The sequence below is a fragment of the Schistocerca piceifrons genome, chromosome 8, assembly GCF_021461385.2.
Source record: "Schistocerca piceifrons isolate TAMUIC-IGC-003096 chromosome 8, iqSchPice1.1, whole genome shotgun sequence".
NCBI classification, from domain to species: Eukaryota; Metazoa; Arthropoda; class Insecta; order Orthoptera; family Acrididae; genus Schistocerca; species Schistocerca piceifrons.
In genome coordinates, this window is record NC_060145.1 from 318,671,861 (window position 1) to 318,695,158 (window position 23,298).

Genomic DNA, 23,298 nt, shown 5'->3' on the forward strand with positions numbered 1-23,298 from the left:
CAGATGGGGATGTTTGCAAGACAACAACCATCTGCACGAACAGTTTGACAATGTTTCCAGCAGCATGGGCTATCAGCTCGGAGACCATGGCTGTGGTTACCCTTGACGCTGCATCACAGACAGGAGTGCCTGCGATGGTGTACTCAATGACGAACATGGGTACATGAATGGCAAAAACCTCATTTTTTTGGATGAATCCAGGTTCTGTTTACAGCATCATGATGGTCACATCTGTGTTTGGCGACATCGTGGTGAACGCATATTGGAAGCGTGTATTCGTCATCGCCATACTGACGTATCACCTGGCGTGATGGTATGGGGTGCCATTGGTTACACGTCTCAGTCACCTCTTGTTCGCATTGACGGCACTTTGAACAGTGGATGTTACATTTCAGATGTGTTACAATGCGTGGCTCTACCCTTCATTCGATCCCTGTGAAACCCTACATTTGAGCAGGATAATGCACGACCGCATGTTGCAGGTCCTATACAGGCCTTTCTGGATACAGAAAATGTTAGACTGCTGCCCTGGCCAGCACATTCTCCAGATCTCTCACCAACTGAAAACGTCTGGTCAATGGTAGCCGAGCAACTGGCTCGTCACAATACGCCAGTCACTACTCTTGATGAACTGTGTATCGTGTTGAAGCTGCATGGGCAGCTGAACCTGTACACACCATCTAAGCTCTGTTTGACTCAATGCCCGGGCGTATCAAGGCTGTTATTACGGCCAGAGGTGGTTGTTCTGGGTACTGATTTCTCAGGATCTATGCACCCAAAATGCATGAAAATGTAATCACATGTCAGTTCTAGTGTAATATATTTGTCCAATGAATGCCTGTTTATCATCTGCATTTCTTCTTGTGTAGCAATTTTAATGGGCAGTAATGTATGTACTATGTGAAATTGAGCATACACATGGAAATTTTTATCCACTGCAAAATATCCTTTGATATGCCAGGGAATCATAATAGGAGTCAGGAGTCTTTCTTTTCATTGTTCAAACAATTATGCAACAGTGCTGTGTTATCTACAATGGTATGTGAATATGGTATATAAAAACAAACACACACACACACACACACACACACACACACACACACACACACACACACACACACAGAGAGAGAGAGAGAGAGAGAGAGAGAGAGAGAGAGAGAGTCACTGTGCATTAAAAGACTTTTGGGACATAGTAGTATGATGAAACATTCTGCTTTGTTAGTCTGAAAAAGCAAAGGATCAGTCACATGTGCCAGACAAAAATGTAGGAAGAAAACTGTCATATTGTTGTGCAAGAGATGACCAAGCCACCATTTCACTGTGGTTTGGGGCATCGTGGAAATAGTTGTATCATGGTATGGAGCTCTGATTGACAATTATGAATCCCATGTTTTATTCTTGCATGCCTAACTTTATGTGTTCTCTTGTTGTCATAGTGCCAATAAATCTACATCTAGACTTACCAGCAAGCATAATGCGTCCAATAAGCTCATTTCTTCCAATGTTATCAAAATCCATAACCTGAACATCCAGAGAACATTCTCTTATTTTCTCCCAAGGAACATTGAAGCTGAAGGATTCATCAAAAATTGGATTTAGAGTGCATTTGTACACTGGTGTCTTACGCTTCTCGATACGCTTGTCTCCAAACTGAAGCCACACTTTCACATAGGGATCTGAAACAGATGATGGGAGAATGTCAGTAAACGGAGTTGGATAGTATTCCAGTTATGTCCTGAAACAACTGGTGCAATTGTTATGATAACTGTTATTTCAGCAAGTTCTTCACTTAGATTTCGCTAAGCTGCTCACCACAAATATTTCTGGAACCATTTCATTACACTAAGACATCTATAGTCTCTTGTCACTGTTATATTAATTACAAAGAGACTGGTGTCAATTTCATTTTTTGAAAAGGGGCTACAGTAATTTCGCTGCTAGTATCTATTTCTCAAAGAGAGGAATTCAGCCATGTTTCAGTCTCTGAATATCATAAGTAGACTAGGGGAAATTGAAATATTAAGAACTTTAGGATTTATCTGTTTTGATGAAGAAACTAATTGCTGTCTTGAGCAGGAATTCATATCCAAATTACAAAAGATGTCTTATTAGATAAGGAGGGAATAGAGTGTTGCAGCACTGTGATACAGGATAAATGGAAAATTTACCTTGCTATTCTGTCCATGTAGATCACATGCATCAAATACCGGTTAATCTGAAAGGAGAGAGGAGGGGGTGGGGTGGAGGGGTGGGGGCATGATGTCTTTCCAAAACCAAGTGAATGCATATGGAACACAGGGAGAGTAGTTGACTTATATGAACAAATGTATTATGGCCGATGGCATACAACAAGAATGTTAGTTTAAAGAATGTGCAAGGAGCACTGGAATGCCACACAGAGGCTAAGAGGCAAGCCTGCAGCAAGTGGAGTGAACAAAATAGATGTTATGGCAGCTGCTGCTCATAATCCATGTATTAGCTCTAGAGGCATTAGGAGTGTCTCTGGAATAAGTCAGTACAGCATTTTTAACAAATGTCCCATGAAAGAGATGTTGAGGCAGCATACACTGTAACCTGGCCACAATCTTTAATTGGTCCACTGAATGCTGGCACGATAGAAATTCTTTTGAAGATGAAAGACAGAACAGGTGCCCATCAACAAGCACTATTAAAGTTAAGTGTTTATCACATTAGAATAATGACAGTAAAGGATGTGTTCTGTCTCTACCAGTACCTTCATTGTGCTTTTACGATTGAATCAGTGCCTGTCTATAAGATGATTAATGGTAAAAATGCAGTCTTTGGTAATATTTTTCCAGGCGAGATACAACTAGTTCAGGTATCAATTAGAGCCCCTTTTCCACTTATTATTATATAATATTGTGCCTAAGTCATGTGAGAGGCATTTCACTGGTCATGGTGTTCACCATTAAATCAGCAGCAGTACAGCAGAGAATGGGAAATCATATGTCTTACTTGTTAGTACTGCAGTTGGGTGCAGGGATGAAGAAAAAGAGATTGTTCTAACCTCACCTGATAAAGTCAGGCAGCAACACTACAGTAGCTGATTCCAATGTATTTTTAATCAATTGCTCAAGCTGATGCTGTCAGCTGACATCAGCCAATTGGCACCAATATTCAATGAATTCATTTGTAATGATGAATTATGGGACTTCCCAAGACTAGGAAAAAGAAGTTAGGCCCAGCACTGTCAAAAATCTGTGGGGAGAGGAGGAGGAGGAGGAGGAGGAGGTGGTGGTCCACCAGCAAATATTTCAACAGCGTGCAGAGGCACAGGGGTGGCTTTCCAATTAACTTTGCACATTCTGGCGAGGCCACACGGCAGCACACCAGCTGCTTCCACTCATGGAAATATGGTACAGCGTCTTGTAACATATTGGAATGTATGATAGACTTAGTATATTACTCAATAAACTGCTTTTAATGTATTTCTTGGTGCACAGCATTGAGTATTGTACTTTATTACAACCACATTTCAAATTTACTATTTGTTAGATAATATTTTATGGAAGAACTATAGATTATACTCCAATTGACACATTGTCTAAACAACAAAATCACAAGTTTTAATAGTTAGCAATAACATTTTTTGAGTTTTTGTGACAAATCTGTCACATCTAAAGGAATATTAACTTTATTTTATAGTATAGGTACTTTTATATAAAATTATCATTTTGAAAGTCCTAGAATATCAGCATAGAAATGAAAAGACTTCTTAGTAATGTATGAAATAAAGTAGTTAGTAACTTCAAAAACTAAAAAATGTAATTCTTGAACAAGAACTTACTTATATGCCAGTAACTGAAATAATTATGTTATTCGGTAGGAAATTAGTATTGTTTTAGAAATAATTGTTTACAATTCATACTTTTATGAAATTTTCTATGAAAAACAAATTATTCAAGAAAATGAATTATATCAAACCTTTTTTGCATTATTGTAAAACATACCAATAAGTGCACTTAAGTTTTAATGGATATGTAATTTTTCATTATAACCTTACAAATGTATCTTTGCTAATAATAAGATTGGGATCATGATTTATTTTATTTTTATGTATGAGCCAGTGCATGGCCAAGCAGAGATAGTGGTTGTTATCTTGGGATTGTTGTTGGTTCAGTTACAGCCAGTGGGTTTTTTGAAATTTTGATTTCTTAAAATGTTATTTTAATGCTTTTTGGGAATTTTAAAAATGTGAATACAACATTTGTTTTACATTGCTTCAACCACAGCAAAATTTATGTCATCCCACATATCAAAATCTGTGGTTCTGATTCTTTTTTGTCAGGGGTACCCGTATGGCATACTGGTGCATTCTGTCACATTGTTTTTATAGCTTAGATAGTTCTTTATTTCACATTCAATCTTAATGTTGAGGGCTGGATTGTAGTTCAGTCATCATCATCATCATCAACAGTTGCAGCCTCTGGTTGGGCCTGTTTGGAACATAAGCCATGCCACAAGTCCTGTTTTCTCATCATCTTTCTGTTTTACCTCTGGTCCAGTCTCCACTTCTGTTTAGCTCTAGAAAAGGGAGTGCACCAGAAGGCCTTACTCTGTGAAAATCTCCGTTGGCAAAAGTTTTGCAAATATCAGAATCTTTTGAAGTTTATTGGGCAGTGGATTATCAGATTGAAGTGTGGGGTGATGTGGCAGTAGTGTCACAAGATGCGCCCCTTAGGATGACATATAGCTTGCCCAGGAAGCTGCAGTGGTGGCGGTAAACATGCGGGCCCAGTGCCAAGTAGACCAAGGTGTCCCAAGCAGTCGCACTCACTACAGTGCCAGCATCAGTATTCTCTGTTTTTGTCTGGACCTTTCTGTTTTGTTCAGCATGAATGTTTGGCATGCCCCAAGCACTGGGCTACTTGTAATGCTTGCCAGAAGAAAGGCCACATTGCCTGAATGTGTCATTTGCGAGAAAGTTGCTCAGGATATGGACAAGGACGTAAATTGTGTGACTTCACCCAAGTTGTTTATCGAGTTAAATGGTTTTTACCAAGTGCTCTGGCTACAGGTTAACACAGATGCTGCAGTGACATTATTGAATTTTCAAAGCTATGTGAGTTAGGGTCACCACTATTGACACTGGTCACATGGAAGCTCTTCACTTATAACAAACAAATTATTGCCCTGTTAGGACAATTTATGGCATCTGCCTTTACAAGTCAGTGATTTGTTCCATTACATTTTTTATGGCTGCCAATTCCGGTGTTGAGAACTTTTTCAGGCTTGACGGATTTCAGGTATTGTAAACATTGTATGGGGTGCTTTTGGATTTGTTTTTGGAAGGTATAGGGCATGTTACAAATTTTTCTGCTCATATTTCTTTGAAATCCATGGCTCAGCCTTTTTTGCGTCATTTGCATCCTGCTTCTGTCACCCTGAAAGATCAAGTGAAAGCAGAACTGGACAGACTTCAATCTGCAGGGGTGTTGCTACCTGGTATAGTTAGTGAATGGTTGTATCCACTGATTGTAGGTAAGACGCCATTGGGAAAACTTCACTTCTGTGGTGACTTCAGTACTACTGTCAATGTACAGTTGATCCTGGATATGTGTCCTATTCCCATTCTTGGAGGAACTGTTGGCAGAAATATCGGGTGGCCAGCAATTTTCTAAAATTGATTTGTCTGAAGCATATCTGCAGGTTGCTGTGGACACAGAGTCTCAGCAAGTTCTGTTTTTGAGTACTCCTTTTGGTCTCTAGCAATATTTGTGCCTTCCTTTTGGTGTGGCTAGTGCCCCTGCTATTTTCCAATGATTTTTAGAGCAACTGATTATGCCTGTCCTGAGTTGCATTAATTGAAGGGCTTATTTCAATAGTGGTACAAGTCCATTACCTCCACTTTTCTGCCTATAATGCTTCTGAAACTAATGATCCAAACAAACAGAAAGAAAGGTTCATCTGTAGCAAGAAGCCATATGCTTGAATATTTCTGGTATCTCAACTGCAGATTTTTCAGCACTCATTTAACTTTAGGACTCTGTATCTCAAAATGAACAAAAATGGACTTGTACCACTATTTAAATAAGCCCTTCAATTATCTGGATGATATTGTTGTCATGGTGTGATATTCGCTATTTTTGACTTCATTAAGACAGCAAATACGAGTAGTTAATACTTTCAGCCAGAAGGCGGATACTTGTTTGTAAATAATGATTAATGTATAATGAGGCGTCGCATGGCGACGGTGGAATTTTCTAAATAATGTAATTCGTCGTCTTTGGGCGGCAATATAAACAGAAAAATACGGATAGATATGCGATCCTTCACTATTTTGTTCGCTGGAGAACAAATGAAGCCTTGAGCGCTAAAAAGACTTGTACTGTTTTTCTCAAGTAGGACGGACGCAGATTTGTGGCAGTCTGATCTAAATTTTTACTAAATGTGTAAAAACGTGTTATGTCTAAGTTTGAGTCAAGTGTAAAGAACTGTTATAACTTACCGTGACGACGCACGAGCGACTCAAAGAAGACAATGGCCATATAAAAGAGCGCTCAATGGACATGATACGGACATAAAAATCTACCGTCATTGTAGTACTAAGCTTAAGGTACGATATATCTTAGTTATAATAAATATTTGTTCTGGGAATACTGAATCATTTAGCAGTGCTCATTCCTATTATTTCCTCAGTATTATTTTAATTTTAATTATGCATTTTGCTAATATTACAGACACCAAGATCAGCAGTCCAATGTGCGTGTTACATTGATAAAAAGAAAACTGTTTTATCGTCTTCTTGCATCAGCTTTAATACTGAATTTCCCTTTTGTGTGATGTTACAGTTGTTTTTGCGCCCTTAAGAACTTTCTGGTCCCTTAGGAAATTGTTTTGTCATAACAATAACTTCACAACCGGGTATAATCGTATCTACGATCATGAAGTAATTAGAAAGACGATAACGCAATTTCTTAATCAATAGCACGCTAGTTGTGACTGCCTCAAGCTACGCGAAACTGCAAGTAAAGAGCTATTCACATTTCATAATACAATATTTTATGACAATGGTCAATCCATGATTCTTACGCCAATTGTGATTGATAAAACAGTAAGCTAAATCTCAATTTCCAACTTTCCATTGAATAACAACATCACTTTTATTTTGTAACATCACACTTGGCGCCCGAACAGGGACTTGACCAAAAATTAGTTCAAATTCTTGGAAAATTTTCTATGTGCTTGTGTTAATAAATGTTCTGTCGTTTCATGTACACATCATCTCTCTGTGAGAATGACGGAAAATATGCTGGTCAATAACGCAGTTTAATTACCAAGAGAAAAGAAAAGAGACGAGACGTGAATTTGCTGAGACAACATAGCGGTAATCAAGCCATGAAAAAGTAAGTCAGAATTTTGCATACGCAGTGTAGTGCTTCAGTAGCAACGTTGCTTTTCCAAGTCGATCCACATCCTTTCTATCTCCTTCCCGCTATAGAAAATCTGCTTTATTTTATCTTTCAAAGTAAAATTCTTCGTAGTCTGATAATAGAAATTATTTCTCCCCATTGTTAGTATAGCTGTATTACATTTTCAACATTGCGGATATTGTGTGCAATTTGCAGTGAAGAGCATCTTCATTCATTTGTCTGAAACGCTTAGGTCCCATCTTGTCTTCTCGCCAGATGGAATTTCATTTGTTGCTCACGCGAGAGTGGTGCTCTTAGCGGACTCACCACGTCACTGACAAACGACGAAAGCCTTGCGTAGCACGTGATTTACTAACGAAAATAGCAGATAGCCAGATAGTAAACAGAGACAGGTGACAACAGGAGACGGGAGTGAAGACGTTAATAGTATTCCATACCCTTTACGATCGCGAACGGTAGGTTCCCGTGTGGAAACTGAACTAACCGTGTCTGTAACAGGGGAAAGTGACCCTAAAGTCCAAACTCTTCCCGCTGCAGCTACAAATGACCTCGGTGCGTTAATGGAAATGCTGAAACAACAGTTTGACGCAGTAAATGAGACTATAAAAACACAAAATGAGACTGTTAACGCCCGATTAGATGCTGTAAGCGAATCAGTAAAAACACAAAGTGAGACTGTTAACGCCCGATTCGATGCTGTAAGCGAATCAGTAAAAACACAAATTGAGGCTGTTAACGTCCGATTAGATGCTGTAAGCGAATCATTAAAAACACAGCTAGGCACAATCAAAACAGATCTGCATAAAGAAATTACGGCTGAATTAAATACCCATTTGGGTGAGGTGCAAACTAAGATCAGTGATCAAATTCAGAAAATGCAGAAACAGGTGAAAAGTGAAATAGCTGAAGTATCTGGAACATTAAACACAAAAATTCAGGCAGCTACCAAAGAAATAAACTCAGTTAGAAATGCAGTACCTGACATTGAAGGTGTAGTGGAGGATCTGTCGATCAATATTGAAGAACAGGTTAAGAGCACCGCGAAAGCACACGCGGAGGCATTGTCGGAACACTACGGTGAATGAATAAAGGGTAAAGATATTTTTATCGAAAAGAAGGTCAGGGAGGAGCTTAGGGAGACTGTCAAGGATGTAACTTATGAAATCTTAGCTGCTCCTGGTAAGTCGGGAGACACAGTGGTTTCTGAATTGGGACAGGTTCGGAGGACACCTACACGGGATCTTCCCGAGTGGAAGCAGCAAGTAGTGGACGAAGTCAGAATGCTGAGAAACTGGGTAGAAAATCCGCACACGCATACGCAAACTATAGGGAACAACTCTTTAGACGGTGACGAATGTCAGTCAACTCCTTATCGTTCACCGCCTGATTACATGCAAAACAACAGTCCTGTTGAGTCCCGAGTAGGGAAAATAAATGATCCGCCCACAATCGTGAGTTTAATGCAAGAGGAAAGTGTGATTAAGCATCGCACTTTTCCTGTTTTTCATCCGCAGAAGCGAGAAATACACCCCATCGTGTTCCTAAAGAATTTTTCCGGCGTATTTCCCAGGAGCTGGACAGACAGACAGCGTATCCAGTTCGTCACTGGCTTTATTACTGGTGATGCAGCATTATGGGGAACGGAAATGGTAGACACGTGTAGGAATTATGAAGAGTTTGAGAAAATGTTCTAGGCAAAATTTTGGAGTAATGGGGTACAGCAGAGATTAAGGAAGGAGGTGTATAGTGCGGAAATTTTCAATGAGAAGCATGGAAGTCTCCGGCGATACTTCGAGAAGTATCTAGCAAAAATTAAATTCTGGGATTCTCCGATTTCTTCCAAGGACGTAATTATGATTCTCAAAAGCAAACTCCCTGTGTCTATTAGAGAGAAACTAGTAAATGTGTCCGAAGACGACACGGATGCATTCCTTTCTGTGCTGGATTCCTTAGATTTAATTAGCGAGGATGTGCGCTCCAAGGTTGGCAGCGGCAAATTCTTCCCTGGCAGCCAGCAGAGTGCATCGCACGCGGACAACAATGCGCCGAAGGAGAGAGCGAGCTACTGCGACCGCTGTTGCCAACCTGCCAGCCGTTATGAAAACGCAAACGGCAATAACTTTAAATGGAAGCAGAAAACCAATTACAGTAATCAGCAGAGATACCACCCAATTTACAACCACCAGGTACAACATCAGTACGGAAACCCACCCTTTAATTCTCCGCCTGAGCAGCATGGAAATTCTCCACAAACTAGTGGTAATTTTTCAAATGGGCCAGTGTACAATCAAAGTTATAGGTCGAAATATAGCAAGTGGCATGGGCAAGGCGGAGGCCACCCAGCACATCAGAACAACTTTTCACAGAATAGAGGACCGCGGAACAATTTTCAAACGGTACCAAATGCGAACTTTCCTTCACAAGGAAATGGTTTTGCCGGCAACCAAAAGATCGGGCAACAGCAGCCGTCTCAAGTATTCTATTCACAAGTGAATGCACCCAGTGGATTTTACCCCTTTACACCGGCATTTGTACCACATAACCAGCACCAATATGAAACGGAACAAACACTTAAGGCTATGAGTGACAAACAGACTAAACATCCTGCGGAAAATTAGAGGCAGCGCCTTTCAGCCTCCAAGAGGTCGCTGCGGATTTTGAGTGGGGGCACTAATGAATACTCTGATTCTGAGTATGCTAATGCGATACGGTACGACCATGAGACCGACTTACGAGATGACCTTGCACCTGACCTAGAAGCTCAAGACATTAATGACATTTATGATGAACAGGTCCAGGCTTCGATTAAGATTTCTATTGCCAACATTCCTGTCACAGCCATTGTTGATACAGGAGCAAACATCAATGTGATGTCATCATGTCTCTTCAGACAGGTGTCTTCTGTTTCAAAAGTTTTATTATTGCCGATTCAGGGTTGCTCCATATCGGGAGCGACTGGTCCATTGAAACAAAGAGTTAGTTTACAGACACAGCTCCAACTGCAGATAGAATCTGTTTTGGTTTCTTACCTCTTGCGTACTGGAAATTTCCTTGTGTGAACTGTTAATGATAAGTATTGTGTTGAACAGCGCACCGACTTATGGTAACGGCTACTACATGTAAACTTTAAGTATTAAATGTTAAGTATGGGAAAATTGTTTATAGTGATGGACATTGAACTGATATTTCTTCAACAAGCTGAAGCAGGAAATTGGGGTTGCACCAAGAATTTCAATTTAATTTTAAGTTAGTATTAAAAAAAAAAAAGTGCTTGCGAGGCGATTGTCCGGAGCTATATAAATATGTAAAGGTGAGAAATGGAGGAGGATGCGTAAATAAGCACTTCTCTCAAGGTACAAGAAGATTTATAGATTTATTTTTAGTAATGTAAGTACTTGAAGTTCTGTTGTAAAAGCCCAAATTACCTGCATAAATAAAAGGGTACATGTTCAAACAGTCCAGACAGTGGACAGGAGTAGAAGAAATAGCTTAAAGTTCAGTTAAAGCGTGCTGTTAAATGGAAAAACAAGTGGTAACCCACTTGTGTTCACGCAAGGAGACAATAAGCTGTAGTAAACTAAGTTAGGTGAAATACAGTGCAAATAGAGGCAAACCATGAAGCATCAATAATGTAGCGTAAGTACTCCACGAGGCCATTAATTGCTATGAAAGTAAACTATTTCACTGTGATCTGAGCCCAGTGTAAAAAGTATATGAGGAATGTTAGCTGACGAATTGATTTCAGTAGAATCAAGGTACTAAATAACCACACAGCAAGCCCCCTGTATCATAAATAAGTCCAAGTAAAGATCTTCAGAAGATTTGTAGTGTAATCTAGCGACCATTCAATACCTTAATTGAAGGCTAATCTAAAGAACAAGCAATGCAGTGATATTTAAACTTAATACTGACTATAACCAGAGTAAGACGTAGAAGTAGCAAAGCATGCTGTAATGAAAGAGGTTTAAATTTATATATGTGCCTAAGTTTATTATGATAATTTTATTTACATGCAGATTTTATTGCAAAAATGTCTCCTAAGACACTCCTCTTATGAAATCCATTTTTCTTGTGCCCGTTCCTTTTGATCCTGGTTCATTAACCCAGACCAAGGGTCGACTTGTAAAAGGCACGTGTGCTTCGAGGCAAAGCAGTGCTTATGAGAAATGAGACACGTAGCGTGATGAACTTCGCTAGCTTTGGTAATGTTTGTTATGGGCCGGTTGCGTAAACCCAGTGAACTGTCGGTAATTCCATTCATGCGAAAAATAGTAGACACGCGTTACCCTATTTTTTTTTTTTTTTAACAGAGAACGATTGCTGAGTACATGAAGCGAAGAGGGAGACCTATTGTTATCCAGTCTGCCCTCAAATATAAAAAAAAAAATTGGCAAGCACAAAAAAAAAAAAATCAGCGTTAAATGCGTACTCGTTAAGTAGTAGATATGCTGCGTGGCAGTAGAAAATGATCTTGGGTGCACTAAAGAATAAATGCAACGAGTGTTGCGAAACCTGTAGTTTTCATAATGAGGAGATGAGCCCTTAAAAGAAAATTTGAAAGAGTAGTTTTAGGTTCACTAGTGAAAGTAAACCTTGAGATATAAAGAGTCCATTCATAAAGCAGTTGTTCACTGGACTTAGCAAAAGGAGTGACCATTAATTGTAAATATTAGCTCATAAGTGATCTTTTGTAAATAGTAGAATATAAGTCTTTCTGTACCAATGGAGGAAACCTGCAAAATTGATTGTTTTGTAAATGAATTCCATCGGCGAATGAACTAAGCACGAATGCTGTGTGAAGATGCACACTAAAGTGCGACGTGCATAATAAAAATAACTGTTCACTGTATATTAGTGGTAGTGTTGTACTGCAAGTGTAAAAAGAAGTCAAGGCTACGACAACAGGTGCAACGCAAAGTTCAGTGTTGTTCTAAGTGCAGCGACAGCTAAAACATTCGTCGTCACTTACCTGTGAGCCTCATGGGAGGCAGTTGACAGAGAAGTATGGAGGCAGCTTCAAAAAAAAAAAAAAAAAAAAAAAAAAAAAAAAAAAAAAAAAAAAAAAAAAAAAAAAAAAAAAAGGAGCAATCGACGACCAGCAGCTCTGTTACAGCCTGAGCGCGAACGGATACTGAGTATTGGAGCTCAAGCAACACTGTGCAGCCGCTGTGAGTGGCTGACGTGTGGGTGACGAAACAATCCAAACTTTAAACTGCTAACCTCCATGACTTCCATCGTACATACTGGAGGAAAGACATTTGTACACTTGTGTGACTACATCTTCATACGTAAATTAAGCAATTTTCTTGAGTTGAAGTTAAGATGAGTAAGAAGTAGATTGTTAGATTACTCAGACCTTAAAGCCATTAATACCGGCACTCCTGAACACTGCTAAAATGAATTATAATCCTGTCTCTTGATGGACAAAGAAAATGAATGTGCGCTATAGGTAGACCCTAAACTCCAGACCAATCCCGATCCTTAACAAATGTGTCCAATAGGTTGTAAGTTATACTAATAATTTTCCACTTCTTCTGTTTCATATTGTAAATAAAAACCCGGGAAGCCACTTGAATTCCTGGCACCACAGTGGAAAGGACAGATGTACTGCATGATGAACGCCGTAGACAGCTAACACAGAAAGTGAAAGCATCACGAAGTGTAGTGCTACGTTATTAAACTGTAATTGAACCACAATGAGTCAACAGATGCTCGAACATTGTCCACTCTAGTTTAGTGAAAATAAGCACTCACGTATTAGTTGTTAAGCTCAAGAGAAAGTAATTTCTGAATTCTATCCCCTGAAGTGCGAAATGAACGTTCACTTATTGTTATAAGCAAATATGGACCAAACTTAAATATGCACATAAATGTTAATCTTGCTATTGTGGAATGAAGTGACTGATGAACAAAGAATGAAAAACTTTATTTTGAAAAATGATAAATATCTGATGTATGTTTATAAATGTAATTTCAATTTATGTACATAGTACGCCAGTAACATTATGTAAATGTCACACCAAAAATCACGAATGTCTCATGAGGACATGGGGATCGAGGTAATCCTTCGGCATTCCCTCTCCCCTCATGGGAGGCAATGTGATATTCGCTATTTTTGACTTCATTAAGACAGCAAATACGAGTAGTTAATACTTTCAGCCAGAAGGCGGGTACTTGTTTGTAAATAATGATTAATGTATAATGAGGCGTCGCATGGCGACGGTGGAATTTTCTAAATAATGTAATTCGTCGTCTTTGGGCGGCAATATAAACAGAAAAATACGGATAGATATGCGATCCTTCACTATTTTGTTCGCTGGAGAACAAATGCAGCCTTGAGCGCTAAAAAGACTTGTACTGTTTTTCTCAAGTAGGACGGACGCAGATTTGTGGCAGTCTGATCTAATTTTTTACTAAATGTATAAAAACGTGTTATGTCTAAGTTTGAGTGAAATGTAAAGAACTGTGACGACGCACGAGCGACTCAAAGAAGACAAAGGCCATATAAAAGAGCGCTCAATGGACATGGTACGGACATAAAAATCTACCGTCATTGTAGTACTAAGCTTAAGGTACGATATATGTTTTAGTTATAATAAATATTTGTTCTGGGAATACTGAATCATTTAGCAGTGCTCATTCCTATTATTTCCTCAGTATTATTTTAATTTTAATTATGCATTTTGCTAATATTACAGACACCAAGATCAGCAGTCCAATGTGCGTGTTACATTGATAAAAAGAAAACTGTTTTATCGTCTTCTTGCATCAGCTTTAATACTGAATTTCCCTTTTGTGTGATGTTACAGTTGTTTTTGCGCCCTAAGAACTTTCTGGTCCCTTAGGAAATTGTTTTGTCATAACAATAACTTCACAACCGGGTATAATCGTATCTACGATCATGAAGTAATTAGAAAGACGATAACGCAATTTCTTAATCAATAGCACGCTAGTTGTGACTGCCTCAAGCTACGCGAAACTGCAAGTAAAAAGCTATTCACATCTCATAATGCAATATTTTATGACAATGGTCAATCCATGATTCTTACTTCAATTGTGATTGATAAAACAGTAAGCTAAATCTCAATTTCCAACTTTCCATTGAATAACAACATCACTTTTATTTTGTAACATCACAATGGGTACCTCCACAGCAGATAATCTGAAAAATCTGTGCATTTTACTTTTCTGTCTTACGGTCTGCAGGCTTACAGTATAACCATGCAAAATCTCAGTTTTGCCAACCTTCTGTTGTTCGATTTTCGAAGTCTCACGGGATGGGGTTCGCTTTCTGTCAGACCACATCTCCACTGTTATGTCTATGCCTCATCCCTCATCCACAAAGAAGCTTCAAGGCCTTCCTAGGGAAGATAGCCTACTAAATTCCTGCTGGGGGCAGCGACATTGGCCCACCGATTGCATGCCTTGTTACGCAAGAATGAATCTTTTTTCTGGAGCCCAGATTGCAAATGTGCTTTTTAAATGTTGAAATCCAAACTACTCTCAGTCCCTTGTTTAGCTACATTCTCTTTGGATCTGCTCATAGTTTTGGTGGTTGATGCTTCACAGTATGACTTCGGCGTGGTCCTAGTGCACCAATATACAGATGACTCTAAATGAGCTGTTGCTTTCGCTTCTAAATCTTTCACTTTGACCCAGCAACCATACTCTCAGGTGGAAAAGAGGCTCTTGCTATAGCCTATACTCTCTGGGAATTTCATTTTTCTTTGTACGGCCCCAATTTTTGCCTTATTACTGACTGTAAACTCTTGGTTCCCTTGCCTGACAAGGCAGCACACTGTCAACAATGCTGTGTGCTGTTCTTGTCTTATTACAATTATGAAATCCATTTCTGATCTACATCTAAACATGCCAATGCGGACAACTTGTCCTTCCTTCCTGTGGGACTTGATCCTGAGTTAGATAATGAAGAATTGCTTTGCTTCCACCTTGATACTGAAATGCAGGCTGTGTTTGAGGGTTTCCTAATCATGAGTTCATGCAAAGCAGCTGCCATTGCCAGCTACCTGGTTTCTTCCAGGTGGTTCCGTTTGTTCAACAGTGCTGGTCAGATAAACCTCTGGGACAGGCTTTGGACCCTCAGTACAATGATGCACAACTGTTTTTGATGGTATTTTGCTGTTGTTCATGGAAGACCTTTCTCCCAGAGTAATCATTTCCACTGTGTTATGACATGAGGTTCTACATCTTCTCCATGAGAGTCATTGGGGAGTTCCATGCTTTAACTGTTAGCTGGAAGACATGTTTTTTGACCAGGGATTGATGGCAATGTTGTCCATTGTGAGCAGTGTGCTCAACAGCAGGCAGCTCCTAGGGCATCTGTCCCCCTGGCCCACTCCAGTCCAGCCATGCAGACTTTGTCGGTTCCTTTTTGATTTCCTATTGGCTCTTGGCTGTGCATGCACTTTCAGTTTCCTAACATTCTCCCATGTGTGTTGACATTGGCTAGGACCACAATTCACATGCTTTTGAGGGATTTTTCTATTCAGAGGTTGCCACATACCTTAGTTTCTGATATTGGGCCCCAGTTCCTTTCTCACACCTTTCAATTATTTTGTTGGCTGTCATGGCATTTGTCATGTTATGGCTCTACCACTCCATACTCAATCAGATGGAGAGGTGGAATGACTAGTGTGTACATTTAACTCTCAAATGAAAATGTCTGTTGTGGATTCATCACCAGATGATGTCCATCACCACTGCCTGCCCCATCGCCCTCTGCTTCGAGCCCATTGTTGCCTGATGCAGAGGCACCCCCACACTGCCTCCACATTCGATGCCCTGGGGTTTGAGCTTCCCGGTGCCAGGCAATGGTCTGCCTCTGGGCTTGGGTGCACTGTTTGCAGCCTGCTGTTCTGGTTGGGCAATCTCCACTGGCTCCCTCACCATAATTGCCTCAGCCATCATTCCTGGTGGGTCCAGCATGTCTCCTCTGCCTGCTGATGATGACTCATAGATGGTGATACAACCCTCCTCCCTGATGCTGTTACCCTTGTGTGTGCATGCATCTCCACGTGTTCTGGCCCTGTGATCCAGTGCTCACCCGGCACATTGTTACACCCCCGCTGCTGGCACTGGCTGCCACCACTCTGGATCAGATAGATGTCTCTTTCATCAGACCACTGGCATCTCCTCTGTGCCCGGGCACCCTCTTCGCATTAGCAAGATGTATGCTGTACCCTGCTACTAGTGCACGTGAGTGTGAATGTGCTAAGTGTATTGTCACTATGTGTGTGTTCTTAAATGAACCACCAACTATATCAGAATGGGCCAGCCACTAGGGGCCACCTGTAAGAAGTGTGCACATGGCACAGTCTCTGCTGCACTGTCCACTGCCAGACCTGACTCACTTCATTATTTTCTTTTTATTTGTATTGCTCATATCATTTGTTTTGCGTATCACTTACGTTGTACCTTCTGTACGATTCCATTGGTTCATGGAGTCACAAGAGGATTATTTCCATTATTATTCAGAGGTCTATGAATAAAGGCATATTAGTGTTACTTGGATCAGTTTAGTGTATTACTTTGTTACTACAGAACTTCTCCAGGACAACCAGCGTGGACTCAAATGAGAGTCAAGTGAAACTCGAGTTGCACTTTTCTTACAAGACATCCTGAAAGTCATGTATCAAGACAGGTAGATACATGCAGTATTTCTTAATTTCTGAAGAGTGTCTGACTACTGCATGAGTGCTTGTTATGAAAAGTATAATAATAGGGGTATCAAGTGTAATTTATGATTGGAATGAATATGTGTTGATAGGAAGGACACAGCATGTTGTCTAGGATGAAGAGTCATTGACAGATGTAAAAGTAACCTCAGGTGTGCCCCAGGGAGGCGTGTGGGATGCTTGATGTGTCATAATGTATATTAATCACCTTGCAAACAATATTAATGGCAACCACAGTATTTTCCCATATTATACAGTTATCTGCAATGAAGTAGTGTCCTGAAAATACTGTACAAATATTGTTAGAACTTGATAAAATTTAAAAGTGGCGCAAAGTTGCCACCTTGGTTTGGATGTCCAGAAATGTAAAATTGTTCACTTCACAGAATGAAGAAAGTAGTATCCTATGAATACAATATCAGTGAGTCAAAACTGGAATTAGTTAACTTATACAAGTATCTTGGTAGAACAATTTTTAGGGATACGAATGATCACAAAGGATTATTAAAATAGGTGCTAAACTTTGGATCATTTATAGCGTAGCAGAGTAAGTTGAATGCAAGATGGTTAGCTGCTGAAAGGCAGCCACTTACAGTAATGTGCTGGCACAGCTTTGTGCCACACTGCCCACTTAGATATCACAAGCTACCTGTCAGCTGATGACAAGCTGTTTATCAAAACCAGGGACACTTCAGCATACAGTGTGCATGGCACTTGCAGCGGTCACACCACAAAAAAATCATTTTGGTGGATGTGAATACTGGCCATCTTGCCAGGCTGGTTGTCAAATTAGTGAATCATTAAGTCGGCTTGCGCTGTAGTGTTGACTTTTGCCATGAGGCAACTCCTACTCCACCATCAGCCTGAAAGGACTGCCTGCTGGGGAGAAAGGGGGTGGGGAGATGGGGCTGGGCTAAAAGCTATAGTGATGAGTCAAAGGTTGAAATGAGGAGCACCTATACTTTGTTCATCGTAAGAGTAAATGGCTGATGCTGCTTCCTCCTCTCTAGTGAAACACATTGGTGGAACACCATTAAAAAGTGGCAAGAAACAGGTTGTTAATATTTTTCACAGATTTACAGAAAGAATCAGCTTTGAAGTTTTCTGGGTAAGTGTGTTTACTAAAAGTTAAGGGGGCTTTGAAAACTGGATGTATAGCTGAAACGCTTGCAGTGTAGAATGATAATTCGGTACAATTCATGGACCAATGGTACAGATCTCAGTTTGATTTTTCTTTTTTTTCATTCAGTTTGAAACACCTAAATCTTTAACTGCAAAATTCATCAAACACATGCTAATTAACAGATATCTAATCATCATTTTAATGAAAAATGCATGTCTTCTTGTTTCTAATAATATATTGCATGCAATATTATCATACCACTGCAATATGAACCCAACAGAACACAATTGATCTGGAGCCAAATTAAGCAAGCTGTCACAAGAAATAATAAGGCATCTAAGCTACCAGATGTAGTGGATTAATGCATGAAGCTTTTGTTACATGTCACTGCTGAGCTCTGGCAGGATACAGAACAGTACATCATAACAGAAGAGGAGAAAATGTGGCACTTGGGTGGCTTCATAGATTCTGTTATTGATCTACTAGTTATAGATGTAGTGGATGACAGTTCTAATACTGAAATGTATTTCTCGGAGTTGGATATGGAAGGAGTTCAGCAGTTACCAGATGACTGACTATAAATAATACATAGTGGCTTGAATGTATATTGTGATATCCCTGCAATATGCTTTTGCATCACACATATTGTGCACAGAAAAATTATTTTAGCTAAGAACGAGGGCACATTATGCTCTCCGTGTGGTCCCCTAAGAAACATGTGGTATTGGAGTTTTGCTGAATATTATTTCATTCTCTTAAAAAATTAAATGGCATTTTTAGCTATATTGTTTCTCCACTCATCTCTTTTTATGTCTTAACTGCAACTGGCCTGCATCACTGCAGGTTAGTTGAACTAGCTGGTTGGTCAGTGCTGTACAAGTTAAAAGTACTGGTAAAACTGTTGTCCTGTACTATCGCTCAGTCAATGTACACATAATGGACAGCACAAAATGTATCTTTATTATCATACTTGACTGTACTAGAGATAGCTTGGCTTCCACGTCATGTTAAACAAAATCCAATGATGTTTCAACAACCATGGAAGAATACATCTTTTAATGTGTACATCAGGTTTATTCTTATGGTGAAAACAGTACAACCACTGAGTGCCTTTAAGTGTCAGCTGAATGCAGGTCTGGGATTAATACCCAGATGCATCTGCTGCTGGGCCCTCCACTGTCCTGCCTGACAGCGTCACCTAAGACAAAGCTGGCCATTCCCCTTCACTCTGCAGCAGAGCCAGCACAGCTGATAGCCCAAGTGTGCAAATGTCGCAAGATCCCCATGTCACCATGCTGAGGTAAGCATATCACAACTACACTTTGTTCACTGACATCTGAGACCATGATGCTTGATGCCCAGTGGCCACATGACATGGGCACGAACCTCCCATAAATCTCCACCAGAAAATATCCACACCCATTACTTTAGAATACAAGAAAATGGAATCAGTCAACAAAGGAGATTTCTTATGAAACACTTGGGTGAGCCATCCTAAAATATTGCTCAAATGTGTGTGATCCATACTAACTGCAACTAAGAGGGGATATTGAACCGATACAAAAAACGACAGCAGGAGTGGTCACATGTTTGTTTGACATGTGAGAGAGTGTCGTGGAGATGTTGAAAAACCAGACTGACAGATGCTTGAAGACAAATGCATAATATCCTGAGAAAGACTACTTAGAAAGCTTAAAGAAAGAGCTTTATTTAAGTGACGAATCTAGGAGTACACTCCAGTCCCATATGTATCCCTACAATAGGGGCCATGAGCCCAAGATTACACTAATTACAGCACACATGGAGGCATTTAAACATTCGTTCTTCCTGCTCTTCATATGTGACTGGAATGGGAAGAAGCTACAGTAACTAGTACAGTGGAAAGTACCCTCTGTGATGCACTTCACAGTGGTTTGCAGATTATGTTTGTAGATGTAGATTGACTTGCCACAACACTTAGGAATGGCTATGAACAAAATGCTGACTGTCCTCTTACTGGAACACACTGCACCTGCCAACACTGCAGTGACACACAATAGTCGTTAGCAGGCAGCTCTCTAAGGTGGGCTCTGAAAGTTATCAGCTAGCTATCTCACAAAACAGTTATATGATGTGGTGGAAAATGCTTTTATCACATGGCTTAGCAGTTCTGAAAAACAACTCACAAGGGAAGCATACACCCAATAAGTCACTGACTTTTCCCATCTTTAGCGTGATTGTAATATGTTCTTTGATGCTACTCTAATATGATGTGATTCTCGGACACTTTTTGAGAAATTGAAAAGCAGTGATGTTAGCTGAGTCAAGTAAAAGTTGAATTGCCCCTGATGAAGTGGAATGTCAAAACATTCCACAGAGCATTCCAAGTGAAGGCTTTCACGCAGGCTGTCAACAGAATGTTATGGAGTGGGTTCTCAATGTCCCTTGGGATAAAAGGTTTAGACATTTATATTGGTGGTTGAACAATGGTATCATCTGTTAACATTGGAAGTTAACCTGCTATAGCCATGATCATTGTTATAGTAGTCAATATCATATATTTTGTGACTTCTTAAGAACGGTCTACATACAATGACCTGTCTGCAAGTATCTACACACATCACATTCTCCACAGATGCAGGCTTGTGGACAGGAAATTTGCTCAAATATGAGATGTGTGCAGACTGGGAAGCTGGTGTTGGAGGTTTGAGCAAAATTGCTGAATCTGTGGGCACAAATAACAACAGTGTAGACAAATCATATTATGTGGACACAATATCACCACCAGATCCAGTGTGCAAAATGTGTTTGAGTTGGCTGTTTGTCCAGTCTAGAGTTTCTTGCATTTCTGTGCATACTGAATGCTAAAATGATTGATATGCTTCAGTGCTCTATAGAGTCCAGTGCTGAATTTATTGTGCTGTTTGGCTTCCAGGAAAAGAAAACTACATTTGATGCAATACAGAAATCCCTAGTTTTTGCTCGAAGTCTTTGCTGTCCACTGTGGCTGAGCAGTTCTAGGCGCTTCAGCCCAGAACTGTGCTGCTACTATGGTCTCAGTTTAGAATCCTGCCTCAGGTATGGATGTGTGTGATGTCCTTAGGTTGGTTAGGTTTAAGCAGTTCTAAGTCTAGGGGACTGATACCCTCAGATGTTAAGTCCCATAGTGCTTAGAGCCATTTGAAACATTTTTTGCTGTAAGTCTTGTTAGCAAGATGCTACCAACCATAGGTATTTTTCTTGATCTTACAAATGTCTTTGACACTTTTTAATCTCACCATCTTTCTTCAAAAGATTTATACCTATGAAAAAAAGAAACTGGCTGTGACTGGTTTAAAAGTTATCTCAAATACTGAAAACAGTATGGTGAAACAAATGAGGTCGAGCCCTCAGGAACTGCTGGTTCTGCACTTTCATCTATACAAACTTTAGCTTTTCACGAGGATCAGTCTTAACCCCTGTATTGGTCTCGCTTTACATAAATGACTTACCTGCAAGATACCCAAAAGTAGATGATACTACAATCCTCATATCTGACACAAAGAACCATCAGGACTGTAATTAATAAAAGCACAGCCCAACTAAACTCATGTCTTAAATTAAAGAAACTGCTCCTCAATGCAGGTAAAACAGTTGGCCTAACATTTCATACTGCCCAAAATAAAACTACACTGCTCCCCACTATACCTGTGAGTGATAACCAAGTTGTTTTTATCAATGAAGCCAAATTTCTAGCAGTTTCTGTCACTGATATGCTCACATGGAAATACCTCACTGATGTAACAAGTACAGTACCAAATTAAGTATGTTTTAAGATCTGATCAGCTCAGTGAGAAATGTAATAAATATTAGTACTCTGTTTTATATGATACTCAGTTATGGAATAATTTTTTTGGGTAAAAGGGCAGAGCCAGTGAAACTGTCTAAACTTCAAAAGAAATCAATCAACACAATATTGCCCAAACAGCAAAAAGAATGTGTAAATCATTGTTTAAGAAACTAAATATATTACTGCTCCCATGCCAATACGTACTAGACATTTTAACATTGTGTGTATTTAGGTGAGCTAATCAGCTGCGCAGTATTGGTACAAGGTAAGATGAATTTGTTGCACCGACGCAATTTCAGCTTCCAATACACGGTCGCCCCAGGCAAGCTTAGGTACAGAGGCGATGAGTGTGTCACCGGAAATGGGTAAATCCCAGAGCTGAGAATTTGGACAGCTGATGCTTGCATTGCCTATGTGCAGAATATGCTTCAGGAAATGGCAAAATATCAGAAAATCTTACAGATGGTCAAGTTACAGCTCTTTGAGATAGCAATAATTCACATAAAATATTAATGCAAACACGAATAGATTTGTGATCTCAGAAAAATAAGATGCAGCCAATGACACAACAGTATCTTAATATCTTTCCTTCTCATCCCTTATGGTAAGTCTCCCCTAACTCAGAAAAATAAGGTGCAGCCAATGACACAACAGTACCTCAACAGCTTTCCTTCTCATCCCGTATGGCAAGTCTTCCTTGACCCACAGTACAGGGTGACTTTCCCAAAATCTACCCCTTTTCTTAGGCCTCTCTAGTCCTTTTCCTTCACCCTTCTTCCTTCCCCTTCAACCCTTCTGCCTGAAGAAGGAGCCACTGGCTCTGATAGCTTGCCAATCCCAACAGTTTTTTATGTGTGTGTTCTGTTGCCACTTGGTGAGTAGATTTTTTATCTATGCAGTTAAATAATTTTATCAATATCTTTAAAACTACAGTTAAGTTAATATTTCACTGTGAATAAACGTTTTCACAATGAACCTCTGAATTAGCAATATTTAAATGCTTCATCCAATTTCAGCAAACTTTATCTCAGATGATACCATTGCACTATAGCTATCATCACTGAAAGCTATGTAACTGTATCTATTTTCTTTATTGATTTACGACATCTTTATCATTTTGCAAATGTCTGTCAGAACATCGTATTCTGCACATTTACACAGCAAATGAATGCAGCACGAGTACGTCATAGCCGGCCACTGTGGCCGAGCAGTTCTGGGCGCTTCAGACTGGAACCGCACGACTGCTATGGTCACAGGTTCGAATCCTGCCTCTGTCCT

At 39.8% G+C, this 23,298-nt stretch overlaps 1 protein-coding gene across 1 annotated transcript in view; it reads right to left on the reverse strand.

The window, feature by feature from the left end:
- LOC124711814 (synaptotagmin-7-like) overlaps window positions 1–23,298 on the reverse strand; it is a 540,385-nt gene that overhangs the window by 2,555 nt on the left and 514,532 nt on the right. Inside the window, exon 9 of the mRNA XM_047242038.1 lies at window positions 1,464–1,676. Within this exon, the coding sequence (XP_047097994.1) occupies window positions 1,464–1,676 (213 nt within the window). The remainder of the gene's footprint in view (window positions 1–1,463; window positions 1,677–23,298) is intronic.